Source organism: Hyperolius riggenbachi, chromosome 4 (genome assembly GCF_040937935.1).
Source record: "Hyperolius riggenbachi isolate aHypRig1 chromosome 4, aHypRig1.pri, whole genome shotgun sequence".
Classification (NCBI taxonomy): domain Eukaryota; kingdom Metazoa; phylum Chordata; class Amphibia; order Anura; family Hyperoliidae; genus Hyperolius; species Hyperolius riggenbachi.
In genome coordinates this window covers 371,793,558-371,809,491 of record NC_090649.1, presented here as the reverse complement: position 1 = coordinate 371,809,491, position 15,934 = coordinate 371,793,558, and the positions used below count along the sequence as shown (strand labels likewise).

Sequence of the window (15,934 nt, the reverse complement as noted above, 5' to 3'; positions counted from 1 at the left end):
CAAGCTTGTGGGTTGTTGGCCTGTGCAGAAGACTAGACTGCTTGGAAACCTCTCCTCTTGCAGCATGAGTAATAAATACTGTGAGTAGGAGCTTGTTACTCACTTTTCATAACTGACTCAGCCTTTGACTGGCAACAAACTTAGATGTTCCCTTTATCAGTGTCTGTACCCAGTGGAATGGATGAATGTTTTGCATGCTTAACAAGCTAAAATATTTGTCACTAGTCCCTTGAACTGGTACACCTTAAACTATGTGGGTTGTTTGTTTCTCAGCAGCAGTGAGATTTTACTTGTAACAGCTGTAGCATGTTAGAAGCCTTATTTCTTCAATATAGTTCTACCCCTTTACATTGGTTTGGTCTTGCAGGATACACAACTTTTTTTATTTTTTTATTTTTTATTACAGTACTCTTTACAGTAATAAAACTGTTACATTACTTGTACTGTAGTGGAGACAACAATGGCATTTATACTTACCTGGGGCTTCCTTCAGCCCCCATTAGGCCTTGGGCTCCCTTGTTGTCTACCCGGGATTTTCCCTTCCTAGCAGGCTGGCTCAGTGTCTTCCTCTAGGGCCAGTGAGGTCAGATGAATTTTTTTTTTTTTTTAAATTTAGGGTCATCCTATACAACACGTGCTGAGTAATAGCAAGCGCCCAGCTGGTGCACAGGAGAAGCGGACGTGGTGAATTTAACCTCCTGTGGAAAAGGGCCTTATTTAGTTAAAAGTAAACTAATCTTGCCCTAAAGTACACCAAAAAGTGTAGCCAAAAAGTGTAGTGATTTAAGCACAAGGTACGCTAAATTGCCCTTTAAAGTTTATACCCACGGCATGTTTTTTTGCAATATGCTTTTGCAACGAACAATCATTTTCCAATATTGTGTGACATTGTTTAACGATGTGTGGCTATCCACAATGATAGATTGTATTGAACGACCATCATGGCAAATCACGCCGCAACTAATAATTCAGATCTTTGCTAAATCAACAATAGACCGTTGGCTACACAACACCACAGCAGACTTCAATGAAAAATCAAATTAACACTTTTATTAAGTCAAGTTCAATAAAACCAATTAAAAACAAGAAGGCGTTGGAATATAAATTAGTCAATACTGTGGCACATAATTGCATAAACAGTGCAATAGCAATGTGTAAAACCTAAGAGGTAAACCTAAACAAAATATCTCATTTTCATGGATAAAGAACAAGTGCTTAAGTGACCATAATGTCAATAAAGAGGTCAGAATGTTTTGACTGATAAAGTGGTGAGTGCTGTAAGTGAATAATAATTTGTTTTTTGTATAGCACAATTTTCCTGTCTGATTCGAAGCGCTTGCGAGGCAGCCACTAGAGTACACTCAGTAGGCTTTAGCAGTGTTATGGAGTCTTGCCCAAGAACTCCTTACTGAATAGGTGCTGGCTTGCTGAATAGGAAGAGCTGAGATTTGAACCCTGGTCTCCTGTGTCAGAGGCAGAGCCTCTGAATAAGGTGCCCAGTGCAAAAATAAGGGTGAGGTAACCCCCGAGATGAGGTTAAGTCAATCTGGTCAGAAGTATGGGTCTAGATCTTTGCTAAACATGTCCCATCTGTTTCTTATTAGCTTGATTCTGCTAGTTGGATCTGGGAATGATTGTCGCTGGAGGTCCCCTGATCCATCTGGCCATGAGGAACATAGCTTTACTGATCATCCTACTGCTGGTTGTAGTCTTCAGGACCCTCCTTTTCCCGAACTCTTTAGTATTTGATGACCTCCTCGGCAGAATATTCTCCAGGAAGTGGCTATGCATGAGTGCTACGGAGGTTGTGCCCAGAATTATTTTTGGCACATACAGGGTTGGTGATGGTACACAAATTGGACATACAATAGAATAGAGTTTACATTTAGTGGCATACCCATACAGAGTGATGTACATAGAGTAGGCCTATGCATAGTGTAGACCAGGGCTGCCCAATAGGTCGATCGCAATCTACCGGTAGATCGCGACCGCCTGTTTGGTAGATCGCGGCCTCGTGGCCGCGTCCCATTGAATTTAGCAGCCAGCAGCTTAAGAACACGGCCAGTCGGCCGCGTCCTGTCAGATTCTGCTGCTGGCCGCGGGGAGGAGAGAGGCGCGAGGCGCGGCTGAGAGCCCAGGGGCGGAGATGCAGTGTCATGGCTGGGGGGCGGCGCTGGAGACAACACTTCCGCCTCCACTCACGCTGCCCGCCGGAGCCTACCTCAGCCGCCAAACTGCATATCTGCCCTCCAGGCAGCCGCGGCTGAGGGGGTGAAGCCAGGACGCCATCGCTGGAGCTGGAGGGAGGCAAGTTGCGTTCACCCGGGCTCCTATACCCAGCTAACCTACAGTAAGGGCACCCAGCTAACCTACAGTAAGGGCACCCAGCTAACCTACAGTAAGGGCACCCAGCTAACCTACAGTAAGGGCACCCAGCTAACCTACAGTAAGGGCACCCAGCTAACCTACAGTAAGGGCACCCAGCTAACCTACACTAAGGGCACCCAGCTAACCTACACTAAGGGCACCCAGCTAACCTACACTAAGGGCACCCAGCTAACCTACACTAAGGGCACCCAGCTAACCTACACTAAGGGCACCCAGCTAACCTACACTAAGGGCACCCAGCTAACCTACACTAAGGGCACCCAGCTAACCTACACTGAGGGCACCCAGCTAACCTACACTGAGGGCACCCAGCTAACCTACACTGAGGGCACCCGGCTAACCTACACTGAGGGCACCCGGCTAACCTACACTAAGGGCACCCGGCTAACCTACACTAAGGGCACCCGGCTAACCTACACTAAGGGCACCTGGCTAACCTGCACTAAAGCTAACCCATACTGAAGGCACCCAGCTAACCCATGTTTTGCTATGCGCTTACCCAGCACCTATTCTAACTTGAACCATCTGCTCTTAGAGCCTATAACTACCCCCCCCCCCAAAAAAAAAAAAATTCTTAACACTAACACCAGCGCCCAAACAATTGAACAAATACAACCAGTTTTTCCTATAAGGTGGCCAGCTGCTATCTGCATTGGGCACACCATTCACTGCTTGAAGGCTCCATTGATAATTAACACAGGCGTCAAGAAGTTAAACCTGCACCCAATCCTGACCTGATCCCCGTGTTATACCGGGCTTATTAAACATTTTGTTTGCATGTAGAATGTCTTTATCTGTATTCCAGGAGCTCAGGAGCACTTTTTTTTTCTAGAATTTTCATTTATTTGTACAACCAATAGTTTGGGCAGTCAGTTTGTTGGGAGCATTTGTTGTTTGGTATAACATGGAAGTGTGGGGTTATGTACAGCATGCTTTAACAGCCAGCTTCAAGGAAAAGTATTTTAGTTTTGAACAGTCTGGAAATGGGTTAGTTATTTTCTGTCATAGACCTTCATGGACCTTTGTAACTTTTAGGCCCCGTTCACACTGCACGCGTTGCTGTCCAGACTGCTGTCCGGAGGCCGACGCACACAATTTCAGAAAGTGCATAGACTGCACTGTCTGATCACACTGCATGCGTTCCGGACCAGTGCGGTCTGCTGCACGCATTTTTTCACAAAGTTCCGAACGCACAGCCATCCGCGTTTCATGATGTTAACGTGGCCTTAATGAAAACTGGTAGCCCTGGTAAAAGGAAACAAGGGACAGCATAAAAACATGTCAGGGATACTAGATCTACAGATCTATTAAGTGCATGTAATAGATTTTGTCTCCCAAAATGTTTGATTGTGATGGTTTTGGGTGAAAATCTAAGGTGTGTGCAGATCCTCCTGATGTAGATGTTCTCTCAGTAAACTATTAGCCTTCATCAGCAAATCCTTAAAGGACCACTACCGCGAAAATTGTAAAATTTAAAATGCATATAAACACATACAAATAAAAAGTACATTTTTATCCCAGAGTTGAATGAGCCATAGATTACTTATCTCCCATGTTTTCTGTCACTTACAGTAGGGAGTTTAAATCTGACAGAACCAACAGGTTTTGAGCTAGCCCATCTCCTCATGGGTGGTTCTCCGGGTTTTATTTATTTTCAAAAGCCCTTAGTGAATGTCAGTTGCTCTGACCAACTACCAAAAAAGTGTGCAGTGAGCAGGGAGTCTGGCCAGCATCTTTGTATAAATCATTTTCAGGGAAAGTCTTTTAAACAATAAATGTTGTGTTGAGAATCCCACATGAAGAGATGGACAAGTCCAAAACCTGTCGGTTCTGTCAGATTTCTACTACCTGCTGAAAGTGACAGCAACATAGGAGAAAGCTTATTTATGTATCATTTTACTCTAAAAGAAACCTACTTCTTATTTATGTGTTTACGTGTATTTTAAATTTTAACATTTTTCGTGATATTTTTTGTGATATTGGTCCTTTAATCAACACTAATATTGCTGCAGTAATGATATATGCCACTGAGAGGAGCCTAAATGAACAGCAAGTCTTAAAATGTCCATTAGCTGCTAACCCACTGTACCCCTACCCATTCCCCCTGCTTTGGAAATGCCTGTATGAATTTTGGTCGTGCCAATAAAGCCATCTTTGATTTGAATATTTCAGGTGAATTCGTGTTTTTTATTTTTTTTATTTTATAGTTATGTTGCTAGTGTCCCTCTTACCCATACAAAATTGTTTGTTGCTGTCTGTCATTCTTGGAAAGCTTTCCCCACTTCCTGTGTGCATAGATGAAAGTATAGGACAGTAATGAAAATCCAAAAGAAATGCAGACACCTTACCACAGTATTCAAAAGTAAAATGCTTTTTTTTCCCCCCTGAGAGTTAAAGAGAATCTGTTTCCAAAAGCGGGGGAGCGATAAGGGCCTTGCGGCCCAATATCTAATGTTACAAAATCCACTACTTAATTGGCAAATTACTAACACTATATCAAAGAAAAGTACCAATATAGGTCATAAATATCTAGCAAAAAAATGGCTCCACACATATATGGTGCAAATAATTATAGGTAAAGCTTTATTAAACAATCCATTTAAAAGACAACTATAAAATAATTAAAATCTCCCGATTAAAACCAAGAATTGTTGGTATTCCAGCTCAATAGGAAAAATTAAATAATAAAGTTCCAATACTCAAGTATAAAGCATACACGGAAGGACACTTCAGATATATACAATAAGTGCCCAGTGCAAAAGTGCCTAGTGCAAGGGGATACACTGAGGCCAGCTATCCATCTACTCACAATTGATGTCTGTGCACATAAACAAACATAATAATATTCTAATTACATACATCTCGTAAAGTGACTGGTGCCTGTGAATACGTAGACCAAACCAATAAAAAACATGAACATATACAGTGAAAGTCTTCTGCGTGTCGGAGCCGCGTGTATACCCAGCCCCAGATAAGAGAACTGGGGATGTACATGCACACAGCCCCCCACACAGAGCCTGTGCAAAAAAAAACAGCCGACAAACAACTCCTAGTAAATATGCTGAAAAGATGAAAAATTAGGAATAAAGTGCATAAAGAGCATACAGTGTTAATGAGTGCCCTTACCGGAGCTAAATGGGCTGGAAGCTGGGAGAGGGAACACGCCTGACGCGGTCGCAGCTCACCTGCTGCTTCAGAAGAGCAAAAAGCATACCATTCTATTCATTATGTTCTCCTGGGCCCCTCTGTGCTGTTTCTGCCACTCTCTGCTGCAATCCTGGCTTGTAATTAACAGTTTTAGGCAGTGTTTACAAACAAACTAACCAGCTTGTGATAGGCTCACATAAGCAGTGTGTGAGTCATACAGAGCCTGCAGGGGGCCTGCAGAGGGTGTGTATTGCTTCTATCCAATCACAAGCAGCCCTGCACATTCCACACGTTCCAGCCTTTGCTTGACAGAAGAAAATAGTTTGGAACATATAACAGAGATAACACAGTCACTGTGCAATTAGGAAAGGCGGCAGTAAGCCAGAGCACATTAGAACAGGCAAAGGAACTTATAGGATAGAGGAACTAAGGCTGAAAATTTTGTTAAAGTCTCTTTAATATGCAGAACTGGGTGTGGCAGCAGGTGCACTCCACCCGGATTATTATTATTTTCATAATTAAAAACTGTTTTTATTGAAAAAGGGAAATGGAAAACTTGATGTAGTGAAGAGTGCTAGAGAATTAAAATCTGTAGTAGATTTGTGAACTATAATAATAACCCATCCTTACCAGGTAAAATATTAGTGCATATACTGTTGCTGTGCAGATAACTGCTGAGTATAATCAAATTGTCCTATGGTGCCATCTAATGGATGTATTAAGAATTTACGTTTGGAAGCAAGCTAATGAGGGCTCTTTCACATTAGGGCAGATTTTCTGCGTTTCAACGCAAAGGGTAAAGTTTGCGTTACCCAAGGTGAAATGAAAGTCCATAGACTTTCATTTTAGCTTTCACATATAACGCAGCCTTTTTGTGCGTTGCGTTACACTGCACCCAGGCGCAGTTTTTCAGCCAACGCTAGCTTTATGCGTTACAATGTTAGTCAATGTAAAACGCACACTATGCGCGTTTTCAATCCGTTAACGCAGGCAATCAGTCCCAGAATGCAACAGAGGAACAATGTAGAAAGTTGAAAACTAAAAGAAAAAAAAATTACCTGCGTTTTTCTATGTGCAGTAATGGACTTTCATTTCACCTTGGGTAACGCAAACTTTATCCTTTGCGTTGAAACGCAGAAAATCTGCCCTAATGTGAAAGAGCCCTAACGGATTGAAAACGGATTAAAAACGCACACTCACTGCAGTGCAACGCATATCAAAACGCATTAAAAGGCATACAACAAAACGCATGCTTTGAGCGTTCTCCAACGCAAGCTCTGATGTGAAAGAGCCCTGAGGCAAGTTCAATAGATAGACATATAACGACCCAGTCAGGGGATGTTGTGTTAGCAGCTTCATGGGTGAGGAGAAAGAGAATGGATGGAAGATGTGTATTTAGTTTTTTTTGCCTTGCATAACTTTGCATCCGTATTAGTAAGGATGCTTTTTGTATTCTAATATAGTTTGATTTAATATTCTAAAATAGTTAGCATTAATTTACTCAGAGTAGCAAATATTTCTTTAGATTAGTTTATACCGTGATTTTCATATTGATAATTTTTCCATTAATCAATCTTGATATAAGGAGCTGTGTTCTATTAGTAAGAACATAATAAATTGGGAGGCTCACCAACTTGAAAAGGGGAGGGGCAGAAAAGGGGAAGAAAGAAAAAGGAAAATAAAATTTCTCTCTGTGTTCATCTTGCAGTTGACCTTGCAGCTGTTTGCACTAACCTTCCAAAATGGCTGCAAGCTTTTATTTAGAGCATTTGTGTTATAAACCACACAGGGCTGGTGCACACCAAGAGCGCTCCTGAGCACATTTCAGATCACCAGCACTATGAAAAGCGCTTAGCTACTGAAACCCAATGAAGGTGTGATTTATTTTTTTTATTTTATTTTATTTATTTTTTTCTGTAAAATTGCAAACTCTGCACGTAGCATTTTTGGAGCAATTCGACTTGAATGAATAGGCAAAAATGGTCATTCATTCTAAAATCGCTCTGAAAATCGCTTCACAAAATTGCTGTTGCAAATCGCTTAGCGATAGCAATGGTGATTTTGGTGTGCACTAGCCCTAAAAGGCCTTCAGGTGGCCACACATACAATTTTTCATGCAATCTGACTACAATTTGTATTCAATCTTACCTACATCCATGTAGTATACAGATTGCATGGAATTTGTATGGTGTGTGTGGCCACCTTTAGGGCCCTTTTACACTTAATCAGTTGCTCTCAGTTATAACTGAAAGAGAACTGATTTTCAAATAGTGTCCATGTTTCCCTATTGCTCAGTTCCTACTATACGTGTTTTAACTGAAAACTTTTTCACAATGCACTGCTATAGAGAAAATAGAATAAAACGCGTACTAACGCATACCAATGTAATTAGGGCCCTTTTGAACTTAGTGCATTAGTATGTGTTGGTATGCTTTTTTTTTCCTCCATAGCAGTGCATTGTGAAAAAGCTTTCAGCTAAAACGTGTATAGTGGGAACTAAGCCATAGGAAAACATGGACATTACTCTGAAGGTCACATGTCTTTAAGTTATAACTGAGAGCCACTGATTTAATGTAAAAGGGCCCTTAGGATCAAATTTCTGGCATTTAACAGTTGTTAGTTACTTATGACTGGAGAAGCCAGACAGAATTCAGTGTGGATTTATTAGAATCCTAAGTTTCTTATTGGTTTCCTAGAATGATAGTATTGACTTCCAAGAAGTTTAGTTTTGTTCATATTGCCAACCCCATTATGTTTAATTTCCATCCACGTGTCATCTGAATTTGATTGGTCCAATTCCATTTTGCATAAAATTTTAGGATCAACTCAGAATTATTAGTGATTTTGATTTGAGTGGATCTTGGTTTAGATGTACAGTATATTATTCCTTGTCAGTGTTTTAAGCGAATGTTCATAAGCTGATTTAGTTAATGTATATAATTTGTTTATAGCCGAGATGATAGAATGGATTGTTTTGTGAGTCAAGAATAATTTTCAAATTTTTAAGCCTCTGGTTTCTTCTATTAATTGTTTTGTGTGGAACACGCTTGATGCTAGGAAATTTCCTGCGAGTCTAGCTTGGATATCCTGTGCGTCCATTGCAGACAGGAGGTAGGGCTTCTGTTAGTCAGGTCAGTTGCAGGTCAATTACTACTCTTCAGAAGGAAATGGTGACATTATGGTAGATGACTGCTGGCAAGGTGCCTATAGCCTTGGTCTGTCAGGTCTGGTAGAAGTAAGGGATTCCATAGGTTAAAAGCAAGATTCCATCATTTAGTATGCCTCCTTTAAAGTGACACTGAAGCAACAAAAAATAAAATAAAATGATGAATTGTATGTGTAGTACGGATAATTAAAAGCACATTAGTAGAAAAGAAAATAGTTTTGTATTTTTAATCTCAGTTATATAGTTTGCATCATTCTCTAATATTTGCAAATTGCACACTACACTCAGCATTCTAGAGGATTTCACAAAGCAGGCTAATCAAATTTTGAACTTTACTCTGCAGAAAAAACAAAATACAGTGACACACTTGAGATAATAAGCTTCAGAAGACAGAGCTCTCTGCGACTTTGAAAGTTTTGGAGAGATCAGTGGCTCTTTTGCTTAGATAACTGGAGTTTCTTAACTCTTCCTGTACCGGAAACAATATTAGACTTATGTCTCTGCTGTTAGGCTGCCTACACACTAAGACGTTACAGGCGCAGAGTGAGCTGCACAACACGGCTCACTCTGACTTCCACATCAGAGAGCACCAGGCGTTGCGTTAGGGGCACGTTATGTGCCCTATAACATCCCCTAAACGCAATGTCCTGGTGTGTAAGTAGCCTCAATGTTTTATTTCTTAGATTTACTACAAATACAAATCATTATATCATAAGTTATTTTCACTTCAGATTCCCTTTAATAGTGTTCAGAAATGTACAGACTATAAGTCGATGGATCATCAATGTTTTGTACTGCTCTCCTGATGGCCTTAAAGAGGAACTTTACTGAATGTACAATATTGAATAAAATTGCTTATTTTTTTACAATCTTCATTTGTAAATGATTTAGTCAGTGTTTGCCTATTGTAGTCTCTCCTCACCCTGATTTCAATTCTTAAAGTTATCACAGGTGGCAACATCATCTTTACTGTTTGCAAAGAGCATCACTGAGGAATGTTTGTTGTGTTTTCTGAAGTTGTTCTGAAACGCCTCCCAGAGTACAATGGGGGCTGAAGCCTGCGTAACTAAGTAGCCTGGGCTAAATTCCACTAGGAGGGTACACACACACACACACACACACACACACACACACACACACACACACACACACACACACACACACACACACACACACACACACACACACACGTGCTGTATCCAGGAAAAATGATTATAAAATTGGGTATCCTTCATAATTTAGAACACTCTACTGTATGTCATTGCAGTGCCTCCTTAAAGGACAACTGACCTGAGGGATATGGAGGCTGCCATATTTCTTTCCTTTTTAACAATACCTGTTGCCTGACATCCTACTGATCATTCTGGCAGCAGTAGTGTGTGAATCATTAAACACCATAAAAATGGATATGGAACACTGAGACTGCTCTGATGTCTTCTGAAAGGATGTTTACACCTCACTGAAGCAAACGGGTATCATTGCTAGCTGCAGGACAAATTCTCATATATACTACTGAAGTAACTAGTAAGCAAATAAAAGAGAGAAAGTTCTCCCCTGGATACAGCACAAACGTTTCTGCATTGTTTATACTTTGTATGCACTTCCAGCACAAACTGATAATTCTGTCCAGCAAAGGTGATCAATTAGCAGCTACATTTAGTTATAACCCTTGGAAACCAGATGATTTTAGGACCACTTTGAGTTGTTGTTTTTTAAATCTCTCCAGATTTTGCTTTTGGGATACTCATTTTGGTGAGCTTTTTATATTGAACAAAGTCATAAGCTGCTAAACCACTTTAAAAATGCTCTGTAATGACATACATTATTCAGGATACCCAATTTTGCATCTATTATCGTGATGTATAATCCCGCCCTACTATTAGCCTAGGTTAGGATGTCACAAAGCCGCCTTCTCCCTGTGCACTCTGGTTTCTGCTCACTTTGGAACACACAACAAACATTGCGTAGCTAAGCACCTTGCCAGCAGTAAAGATTTTGCTACCTGTGACAAACTTAAAGGGAACCAGAGACGAAGCACCCTCATGTATTTTACCATATACCATATTTTGCTCCTTATAAGACGCTCGGCATGTGGTGATTGCGTCATTATCACATGCCGATCACTAGAGCGAGATGCGCGGATGTGAAGGAGGTCTCCAATCCTCGCGGGCAAGGCAGAGAGGTAAGCCGCTGCAGATTAACACCCGGGTGGGGGGGGGGGCAGCAACCACATGGGGGAGGGAGATAAGGCAGGCGGGGGAGCGGGTATATTATACACTAGCGGGGGCACGCAGAGATCAGGCACACAGCGGGAGGGAACATATTACACACACCGGACACATTACAGGCATGGGGAGCGGGCAGAGGCATACATCGGGTGCAGCCATGCAGGCAGGGAATTCCCGACGTGGCGGCGGGTCGCGGTCCGTATCGGCAGGCGTTTCTAAGTTGGGAATTCCCTGCCTTTGCCGTATAAGACGCAGGGACTTTTTCCCCCTATTTTTTGGGGAGAAAAAGTGCGTCTTATACGGCGAAAAATACATCAGTGGGAACATTAGAGAAAACACCTACCTTGCTTTCTGTTTCATTCTGCACTGCACAGCTTGCTTTTAACCTCCCTGGCGGTTTGTTAAAATCCGCCAGGGGGCAGCAAATACCTTTTTTTTTTTTTAATTTTTTTTTTTTTCATGTAGCGAGACAATGTCTCGCTACATGATAGCCGCTGCTGAGCGGCATCCCCCCAGCCCCTCCGATCGCCGCCGGCGAACGGAGATCAAGAGATCCCGTTCGAAGAACGAGATCTCTTGGAGGGCTTCCCCCGTCGCCATAGCGACGGGGCGAGGGGAATCCGATCCACCCCACGGCGCTGCCTGGCACTGATTGGCCAGGCAGCGCACGGGGTCTGGGGGGGGGGGGGCGGCTGCGGCGACGGGTATAGCGGCGGATCGGCGGGCAGCGATCGGAGGTTACACGCAGCTAGCAAAGTGCTAGCTGCGTGTAACAAAAAAAAAATTATGCAAATCGGCCCAGCGGGGCCTGAGCGGTGCCTCCCGGCGGCATAGCCCGAGCTCAGCTCGGGCTTACCGCCAGGGAGGTTAATCAGCCCTGGTAAAATCCCTGACTGAGCATTCAGTCTGGCTTTGCTCAGGAATATTTACAGCTCAGTCTGTGTTCTCTCATGTCTTTTTAAGTCCAAGCCTGCCCCTTGCTGGCTCTGCTCAGGAATCATTATAGCTGAGTCATAGCAAAGCCAAACTGAATGCTCAGTCTTATCAGGTCTGATAAGAAACAAGCTGTGTAGTGCAGAATGAAACAGAAAGCATGGTATGTGTTTTCTCTAATGTTCCCACTGATCTATATGGTAAAATACATGAGGGTGCTTCGTCTCTGGTTCACTTTAAGAATGTCAATCACGATGAACAAAGCTTTTACAATGGGCTAATCACAAAATAGTAAATTGCTCTCTGCAAGCAGGGAGGTTTCCTACCTCTCTAAAAGAAGGAAATTATCAAGCCCCTTCTTAAAAAACCTTCCATGGATCCAGATGCTATGAGCAGCTACAGACCTGTCTCCAACCTCCCCTTCTTAGGTAAAGTTATTGAAAAGGCTGTCTATCTGCAACTTGAAACCAGGCTGTCAGTAAACAACATCCTGGACCCTCTACAATCTGGCTTTAAGAAACACCACAGCTGCGAAACAGCCCTCATCCAAGTCTGCAACGATCTGCTCATGGCAAGGGACAGAGGGGAATGCTCCATCCTAATCCTGTTGGATCGCTCAGCTGCTTTTGATACAGTTGACCATGAAATCCTGCTTAACAGACTGCAGGAGTACTGTGGCATCAGTGGATCAGTCCTCCAGTGGTTCAGATCATTCCTGACTGACAGAACACAGAGAGTATCCCTAGGACCTATAATGTCCAAACCTGCACCTCTACAATTCGGAGTGCCACAAGGATCAATCCTATCCCCTCTGCTGTTTGCAATCTACATGTTGCCACTCGGTACACTTATCCAACGACATGGCCTGACGTACCACTGCTACGCCGATGACACACAGCTATACCTGTCCTTCAAACCTGGTGGAACAGACCCTACCCCAAAAATAAACTCTTGCTTAGCTGAGCTTCAGGCATGGATGAATGATAACTGGTTGAAACTGAATGCTGACAAAACTGAGGTCCTGTTTGTCCAAAGCCAGTGCTCGCCATCAAAACAGCTCTATCCTAAAGCAACACCAATCAGGATTGGGAATTCAGACATAAACCGCTCCAACCTTGTGCGCAGCCTTGGCGTACTAATCGATGGGGAATTGAGTTTCAGAAACCAAATTTCATCTGTGGTTAAATCTTCCTTCTTTCATCTGAAGAACATTGCAAAGATTAAACATCTGATTCCCCCAGAGGATCTTCAAACCCTAGTCCACGCCTTCATCACATCACGGCTGGACTACTGCAATGCCCTTTATGCTGGCCTCCCCAAAAAAGACCTGCGCCGCCTGCAATTAGTGCAGAATGCTGCTGCCAGATTGCTAACAAACCAGCCTCGCTACTGTCACATTACACCGATCCTTCGCTCACTGCACTGGCTACCAGTAGAATGGAGAATACTCTTCAAGATTGGACTGCTGACATTCAAATCCCTGCACAATCTGGGCCCTGGATACATGAAGGACTTGCTGAAGCTGCACCACACCTCTCACAACCTCAGATCAGCAAGTTCTATAAACTTGGTCACTCCCAGAGTGCACCTCAAAAAATCTGGAGACAGAGCCTTCTGTCATGCTGCCCCTACTCTTTGGAACTCCCTACCACACCCAGTAAAGACAGCACCATCTCTGGAGCTATTCAAATCCAGACTGAAAAGCCACCTGTTTAGCCTGGCATTTCCAGATTTATAAAATTCTTCCTCTGTACCACGATGGTCGGAGCCATGCTTATGCGCTTTGAGTCCCACGGGAGAAAAGCGCTTTACAAATGTTATTTGTTGTTGTTGTTGTTGTAAAGCACATTTTTTTATGTTCAGCAAAGTGTCTTTTAAAGCAAATCTGTTTTTGCACACACAGCTACTTTTGTAGGTTTCTACCTGACCCCACTTCTCCCCCATGTGCATGAAAAAATATACTGATTTCTTATATAGATTGTCCAGATAGAGATTTGGTCACTGCGGCCTACTGCCCTTACTGTCCACCCTGGCAGATGTGAAAAATACTATTTAGTCAAAGAAGCTGGGAGGATAGTGCTTCTGTTAGTAGTCAGGTCAGTTACTGTCTGTTGCTTTGATGTTGGAAGCTCCATCCAATCTACCATATACCCTGGCTCTTGTCATCTCCTGTATAACCAAAGAAGGAAGGAGATACAACATTATTGCTTAGAACTGTCGGCATGGACTGAAGGGCCACTAGGCCACAGCGATTAGTTATCCATCTGTAAATTCTAAGTAGCAGAATGCATATTGTTTTTTTTATGCTTTTTGGGGACAAACTGTTAAAAGTACATACGTGTGTAAGTGCTGTAATTCTATAATCTTTCAATGAACCCAGAATCTGGTTTTCTTATGTTGGCTACAACTAGAAACTGTTTTTTGGTGGTTCCCAGAAAAGAGAACGTCAGACACCACTTGCGGTTTTCAAAAGTTTCAGAAGATGGAAGTGAAAGAAAAATCTCCACAACAGGGACACAGACCATGTAGTGCAGCCCTAATTGCATAGTTGCCTATAGAAGTTAGCTGCTTTCCGTGCTTTGTTTTCACTATTAAATATTTTTTTGGGGTGAGGATGTGGTAACATCTAGTGTATAAACTATGGATTGTAAAGTAACATTTCTCACTGGATTGAGCACTACCATGTGTCAACTAAATTGTTGATTTGTAACACAGTATGTCTTTAGATCATTTTGTCTGGATAAACAGAATTTACCATTGATCTACTGTATCTAAATTCATATTCGGTGTCATGTTCTTGGTTATAAATTTCATTCCATTTATGAGCCCGATTGATACTTTCCGAGCAGTTCCTTCCGATCGCAATAAATTGGATTGTTAGTGCCACTGGGCACCTTCAAGTTGAAATTATTATTTCAATTGAGTTCTTTTACAGCCTACAAGTTCTATAAACGCCTGCGTTTTGCAGCACTGTGGAACTTGGTGTGGTTCATACTCTATCAGATGAAGGTGGTTTGTACAGGTGTGATATGGCTTTTTTTTAGACTTAGAGAGGGATTAGGAAGCATGGCGGTATCAGTGCTGCAGCTCTAATACATGTTTCAAACTTGTTCGATTAATCATTCCTGCCCTCTACCTCCCCCCAAGGCTGGCCATCTGTAAATGTCTGCTGGTGGTAATAAATGTTACCGTATATTTTTACCCTACCTGTCCATAACTGGCAATGCCATCTCTTGTGATTATCAATGGATGTTTTTACGAAGTCTTGTTATTTTGTTAAAAAGTCCAACCATTTAAATTTATTTTCTTATTTTGACAGACACACATGGGAAGCAATAGATGAAGATAAAAAAATACAGTACAAAATAAACATTTGTGAAAACCTGAAAGCAAGTGATTGTGGGGGAACGGAGTGCTCCATCTGTTCTTTTGATATCCGCAAGAAAACCTTTACGCCAGTCGGTAAGTACTTAAACATTTTAGATAGTGTGCTTAGTACCATCATTATTCCCTCATTTTCATCTGTGGTATAATTCATTATACAAATCAAAAGAAATGAAGTACTTCATGAGAGAGAAGTTAAGCGCGTTCTTTCATTCCATGTTCACCTGTTGCTTATTATACAACTCCACAGAAACTGTACATCTTAGAGTATAAGAACGTGTATAGCTTCTGTTTTTTTTTTTTTTTTTTTTTTTTTTTATACATTGAGCCATACATCTCCATTAGTCACACTGTTAAAAACATTTCCACCATAGTTTTATCCCTTGTGACTGGAAAAGTTTGGTTGTCATAGTTCAAGTTGAAAGTCAGCTTTTCTTGAGGGCTGAAAAGCAATACTCTGTGTGGATTAGTTCTTACATGTGCTAGAATTTTATCAGTGGTATTCCAGAGCAGTGTTGCTTATTTAATTTTGAACATGTGTGATGGGTGTGACTCTAGTAATGCTGCTCCTTACATATGTAGTAGTTGAAATAGACAGAATTTTTGTTGATTAATAATTTTATCAAACCTTGCTGATTCTGACTTTGATCTCTTCTACTTATACTGACACCAGTGATAGCAGTGATAT

The 15,934-nt window shown here is 41.9% G+C and overlaps 1 protein-coding gene across 1 annotated transcript in view; it reads left to right on the top strand.

The window, feature by feature from the left end:
- IGF2R (insulin like growth factor 2 receptor) overlaps window positions 1-15,934 on the top strand; it is a 242,584-nt gene that overhangs the window by 65,222 nt on the left and 161,428 nt on the right. Inside the window, exon 2 of the mRNA XM_068232027.1 lies at window positions 15,182-15,324. Coding sequence (XP_068088128.1) covers window positions 15,182-15,324 — 143 coding nt within the window. The remainder of the gene's footprint in view (window positions 1-15,181; window positions 15,325-15,934) is intronic.